Source organism: Herpailurus yagouaroundi, unplaced genomic scaffold (assembly GCF_014898765.1).
Source record: "Herpailurus yagouaroundi ecotype Mexico unplaced genomic scaffold, PumYag 77, whole genome shotgun sequence".
Taxonomy (NCBI): Eukaryota; Metazoa; Chordata; class Mammalia; order Carnivora; family Felidae; genus Herpailurus; species Herpailurus yagouaroundi.
Genome location: NW_024412388.1, coordinates 22,014,814 through 22,020,824, shown reverse-complemented (window position 1 = coordinate 22,020,824; position 6,011 = coordinate 22,014,814). Strand labels below are relative to the sequence as shown.

The following is a 6,011-nucleotide window of genomic DNA, read 5'->3' as shown; positions in this document are numbered from 1 at the left end:
CCCCCCCCCCCCCCCCCCCCCCGCTTGCTTGCGTGCACACGCTCGCTCGTTCTCTTTTGAGAAAGAAAAGAACCTTAATAAATGGGTTGGTATGTAAATGGAAATATTTTAAGAGTAAACTTCGTTTTGTTTAAGAGTAAACTTCATTCAAAAAAAAAAAATGAGCTTTTCTTCCCAAAGGAAAGGGAAAACTTTAATTATAATCGCATTAGATATCTTCACAAAATGTATCATGACCTTGTTTGGGGTGTTTTGTTTCTTTAGGATTATATGCGTCAGGCGGGAGAAGTGACCTATGCAGATGCTCACAAGGGCCGTAAAAATGAAGGGGTGATTGAATTTGTGTCTTACTCCGACATGAAAAGAGCTTTGGAAAAGTTAGATGGAACTGAAGTCAATGGCAGAAAAATCAGATTAGTCGAAGACAAGCCCGGTTCCAGACGCCGCAGGTCCTATTCCAGGAGCCGGAGTCACTCCAGGTACCGTGGTTGATCATTGATATGTGTGCGTCGGAGCTTTTGCTGTAAATTCATTCGTGAGCACACAGACGGACAGTCCCTTTCCCATCTCCTGTCCTCCTCAGGAACATGGTTCTGTCTGGTTCAGTGACGCCACTTCACACCAAGCATTTATCTGTGAGACTCTTGAACTCTTACATCCTGGGTAGAGATCGAAGTGCTTTTCCCGAGGCAGGTGTCCGTGACCTGTTTTCGCATTTCTTCTTGGGTGCCCCGCTTCATACCCATATTGGGAACAAACGTGGCCAAGGGTCCTTTGTTACTTTCTCAGGAACTCCAGCTACTCACGAGTGGAGACTTTTTATTCAGCAGCCGCTCGGCACTAGGCCAGGCGCTTGTGAATAAAACAGATGTGGTCCGTGCCCTCCTGAAGCTCAGCCTAGTGGAGGAAACGGGCATTGAGCCAATAATGACCAGCGTGATAAGTGTGCGTCAAAAGGAAACGTACACGGCACGAGTTTGGAGAACTGGCAGAGGCTTCTCTAAGGGCAGGCACGTCATAAAGGCTGGGCCCTAGAGGAGAAGCTGGAGGGGCGGGCAGAGAAAGGGGTGAGGGCCCTTCTAGCGGAGGGCAGCGGGAGCAGAGCGACCAGAGATGAGGCAGAAAAGGGCCAGAGCCTGCCGAGCCACGGACCAGGGTAAGGATTTAAGAGCAGTAGGAAGTCACCAGAGACTTCTAAGCTTTCCAGGTTTGGTTCTGTTTTTTAATTTTTTCTTATGGAAAATTTCAGATACATAAAGCATTAGAGAAAATAGCGTAAGGAGCCCTGAATTCCCTTATTCCTGTCACCCATCCAGCTGTATTGCTTTTTATTTTTCCAGTCTTGTTTCACTACCCCTCTCCCTGCCTCATTATGGACAAGTCTGGGCATCCTGTCATTTCACCTGTAATGTAATTATTTCACTATGTACATCTAACTAAAATCTAAAATCATGGGGCCATATCACAGCCAGCAAATATGTATTCACATTTTCCCAGTTGTCTCAAATAGTATTTTGGCAGTTGGTTAGTTCATATTAGGGTCCCAACTGGATCTGCACGCTGCCGTTAGGTGGCGTGTCTCTTAATTCTCTTAATCACAGGTATGTCCTCCTTGGTCCTGTTTTTATTCTCCATGCATTTAGTTGAAGAAACAGTTGGCCTGTTTGAATATGTTCTCATAGCTGAGATTTCTCTTTGCATCCTTGTGGTGATATTTACCATATTCATCCTATTTCCCATGTTTCCTGTGAACTCATAGTTAGGCCTCGAGGCTTTTAGAGGAAAGTCGGTATTTTATTAGCATATGTACTTTGTAAGTAGTACCTTATGCTTCTTGTTGCATCACTTGTACGGTGCTTGGATGTTCCACTTCAAATGACGAGGGATAGCATGCATCATTGCGTCCAAAGTCGTGAGCCTGAGCCATCTGTTTTAAAGTTCCACGTCCACAGTCCACCTGATAGTTTTAGCATCTACTGATCCATCATTCCCTAGAGCTACCAGTTGTCATTGCCAAGGGATAACTTTCCAGTTTCCTCATTCTTTCTGCATTTAAAGGCTGTAATTCTATCATGGATGATTTCCACTCTTTGTTACTCTCAGGTATAATTTTTATAGGAAATGCAAAATAAAAGTTTGACACCTTTATTTACCACCTTTCAGAATTTTAAAGGTGCTCTAGGATTCCCCAAAGGTAATGATGCGGTTGGTGATTTAATATCATTTTGAATGAATTCTTGGATGATAATGTATATATTTAATAACATTTCATTTACTGCAGTCCTCATGTTTTATGCTCAAATTTTTGACCCTTGGGAGCCCTTCAGGTTGGCTTCTGTGTCTTCGGTTGTCTTGGTTTTGTTTGGTTTTCATGTGGATGTGCTTTCCTAAATATTTTCTCAAATTGTTTATTGCAGTCATTTTCAAACATAAAAGTGGAAAGAATAGTTCACGAACACCCGCATACTCTCCTCCTGGCTTCAACAGTCGTTAGTAGTTCGTGTTCTTCTGTCTCTTTCTCTGTGTATATATTTATGCACACGGCCCGTACGTTTGCATTTTAAGGGAAGTTGAAGACAGGACGCTTCACCCCTAAATACTTCAGCGTGTGTCTCCCAAAGTGAGGATGACCACATTTATATTCTCTTACCTAAGAACCTTAACAGTGATTCCGTAAAGTCATCTTCTATCCAGGCCAGTTTCAGATTTCTCCAGTGGTTGCATGGGTGTCTTTATACCTGCATTTCTCTGCTGACCGGGACCCAGTCCAGTCCTGTATTGCAAGAGCTTGTTAGGTCTCTTCAGTCTGAAGCAGGCCCCTCCCCCCCCGCCCCCCATCCTGACACTGACTTTTGTTTTTAATAGTATCCCACATTTGCATTCATCTGTTTCCTCGTCATATTGTTGTACTTGTACTTTATCCCCACTTCCCACTAAACTGGGAGTTATGTCTTGAGAGGTGTGACTGGGGAACAGGTTCAGTGTTTTTGGCAAAAGTCCTTTCACAGATGGTAGAGCCCATCGGTCTTTGAACATTTCCTCTTTCTGCCATGATGAGATGTTCTAGGCCCATCTCGTGCATTCTCTGCCCTACACTTGGAATAGTCGATTCCCCTGAGGAGCCCTGCTTACTGTGGTAGAAAATAAGCAGAGTTCACAGTCTTGGCTTATTGACGATTTTTTTTAAAGCTTGGAGTGTGTTTTTTAAAACGCTCTCTGGTCCCGGTGAGTGAATTGATAGCCAAAGGGCAAAAGTGTTTGCAGGAAGGCTAATGAGGAGGCTGTTGAGGGACCAAGAGAGACGGTAGTGGCTTGGTGGGGGGGCAGCAGCAGAGGTGGGTAGACTGGAGGCAAAGAGGCAGAATCAGGAGTATGTGTGGATGAGGGGGGAGAGAAGAGACCGGGGTGGCTAAGTTCGTGATACGAGGAACTGGCTAAAGAACCGTGGCACCCGTGGAAATGAGGAAGGAACCCAGCAGAAAGAGCGGGTCTGGGGGAGACGTGGGGTCTGAATCAGAGGTTCTGAGGTTCAGGGGAGCCATGCAGGTACCAGATCTGTGAGCCCAGAACCCTGGAGAGGGTTCTTTTCCAACACCGAGCCTGGACACAGCCAGTGCCGTACGTATTTTTCAATTAAAAAAGGTCTCCGTGTCCAGCTAGCCTTCCGTCATATTCTCTCCTGCTAGGTCTCGTTCCCGGAGCAGACATTCTCGTAAGAGCAGAAGCCGAAGCGGCAGCAGCAAAAGCAGTCATTCGAAGAGCAGATCTCGGTCCAGGTGGGTCTTCCTTGGCGTGAGCAGAGGAGGTCCGCGGGGCACGCCCGTCCCGCGTCCCACTTGGGTTTTAACCACGTTACCAGTCTTCCCTCAGCCCGGGTTTTCCAGCTCAGGATGGGAATCGGGGTTCAGAAAGCGGTCCTTGGCCACCGCAAGCCGTACACTTCGCGTTAGTCTCCTGTTGTCACAAGCGGCGTGAGGCATGAGGTCGCCCGTGTCTCCTCAGGTCGGGCTCCCGTTCCCGGAGCAAGAGCCGCAGCCGCAGCCAGAGCCGCAGCCGCAGCAAGAAGGAGAAAAGCCGGAGCCCCAGCAAGGACAAGAGCCGCAGCCGCAGCCGCAGCGCGGACAAGCGCCGCAGCAAGAGTAAAGACCAGGCCGAAGAGAAGATCCAGAACAGCGACAACGCCGGCAAGTCCAAGAGCCGGAGTCCCAGTCGGCACAAAAGCAAGAGTAAAAGTCGAAGCAGGAGTCAGGAGAGGCGAGCGGAGGAGAAGCGGGCGAGCGTGAGCAGAAGCAGAAGCAAGGAGAAGAGCCGGAGCCAGGAGAAGGGCCTGCCCAAGAGCCGCAGCCGCAGCCGCAGCCAAGGAGGCAGCCGCAGCCGCAGCCGCAGCAAAAGCAAGGACAAGAGGAAGGGGAGGAAGAGGAGCAGGGAGGAGAGCCGCAGCCGGAGCCGCAGCCGCAGCAAGAGCGAGAGGAGCAGAAAGCGGGGCGGCAAGCGAGACAGCAAGTCGGGCAGCGGCAAGAAGAAGAAGAAGGAGGACGCCGAGCGCTCCCAGTCCCGGTCGCGCTCCCGCTCCGCCTCCAAGGAGCGCGAGCACGCGAAGGCCGAGTCCGGCCCGAGGGAGGGCCGAGGGGAGAGCGCGGATGCCGGCGCCCATCAGGAGACCCGGTCCCGGTCGAGGTCCAATTCCAAGTCCAAACCAAACCCTCCGTCAGAATCACGCTCCAGATCAAAGTCCGCTTCAAAAACCCGGTCTCGGTCCAAGTCCAGATCCAGGTCTGCGTCCAGATCGCCCTCTCGGTCTAGATCCAGGTCCCACTCGCGGTCCTAACTGGCTACGACCACAGCTGGAACTCCCCGAGAAGTCTTTTGTACATGTTTGGTAGCCGTAGCACAAGTGATCGAAGTAGAACATACGTCACTGCTGTACATTTTTAACTCCCCTAATGGTGTGTCTACAATTGTTAAATCTAAGTGCTTCCTCTCCGTAAAGCCTCCTGGCGCCAGGCCTTCCTGCTCGACTGAAAACAATCTTCTCTTTGAAAACCCCCTTTACTCCTGGCCCACAGTAGAATATCCAAAACGCCTCGGCTCTCAGGCCTGGCCTTTCCCACAGGGAGCTCAGTACCTGGATGGCTTTCAGGCTGGAACGGTGACATAGGTAGGTACGGTGAGTTCGGCCATTTTTGCCCTCGAATTGATGCCCTTTGATGTTTGCCATTTAGTGAAAGTGCTAAGTCTTAAGTTTCCTACCACTTTGGTTTCATACTTTTGGACTTAACAAAGTTGTGAATAGCACAGTCGAGGAAAATTGATACCTGCAGTAACCCATAGGAAATAAACTGTAGAGTTCCATATTCTGGTATTGTGATTATATTGTTTTATATTAAAAAAGAAAAGAAAAGAATTTTTTTTAATTTTATTTTTCCCCGTCTTGCAAAGTATAGTGACCCCTGTTTCCATTAAATTTGAATAAAGACTATTTTTGCTTGACAAGATTTCATGGTGTTTGAATCCGAGTTGCATTTCCTGAGTTATCTTGCTAATTTCTTTTCTCAGCATAAAAAGTTCGTGTCATGGCTGTTTTGTTCCTGGAGGTCACCCATGCGTGGGTAGGGAGCCGCCCTTTGTTCCTAAAAGGATTTTTCTCACCCAACAGAATAAAGGCAGATTTCTTAGGAATTTACAGTCCTTCCTCTCAAGAAGCTTCTTTATGGCCAGGCTGATGAGAGACGGGTCAGGTAGGGAACTCAGAGCATCACCAGATGGTTTCTTCACAAACAGCGCTCTCCTCTAGACTGTTCGTTGCACTTCTCACCGTGAATGTGACGCGACATACCTCATCGCCTTAGGATTTGGACTGACCAAAAGCCAGGAAGAAAAACGATACTGGATTACCTTTGTTCCCCTCGTTCTCTGCATTACTTGACTGGCCTGGCCCTGAAGAAAGGACCAGAGGCACGGTGCTTTCCAATCTGGTCTCGGGCCCCTAAAGGACTACTGAGGCATCCGAG

The 6,011-nt window shown here is 48.6% G+C and overlaps 1 protein-coding gene across 1 annotated transcript in view; it reads left to right on the top strand.

Moving 5' to 3' along the window:
* SRSF4 (serine and arginine rich splicing factor 4) overlaps positions 1-5,495 on the top strand; it is a 28,465-nt gene extending 22,970 nt beyond the window's left edge. Inside the window, exons 4-6 of the mRNA XM_040467120.1 lie at positions 265-479; positions 3,687-3,776; positions 4,003-5,495. Coding sequence (XP_040323054.1) covers positions 265-479; positions 3,687-3,776; positions 4,003-4,828 — 1,131 coding nt within the window. The 3' untranslated portion in view covers positions 4,829-5,495. The remainder of the gene's footprint in view (positions 1-264; positions 480-3,686; positions 3,777-4,002) is intronic.
* Positions 5,496-6,011: the final 516 nt, after the last annotated feature.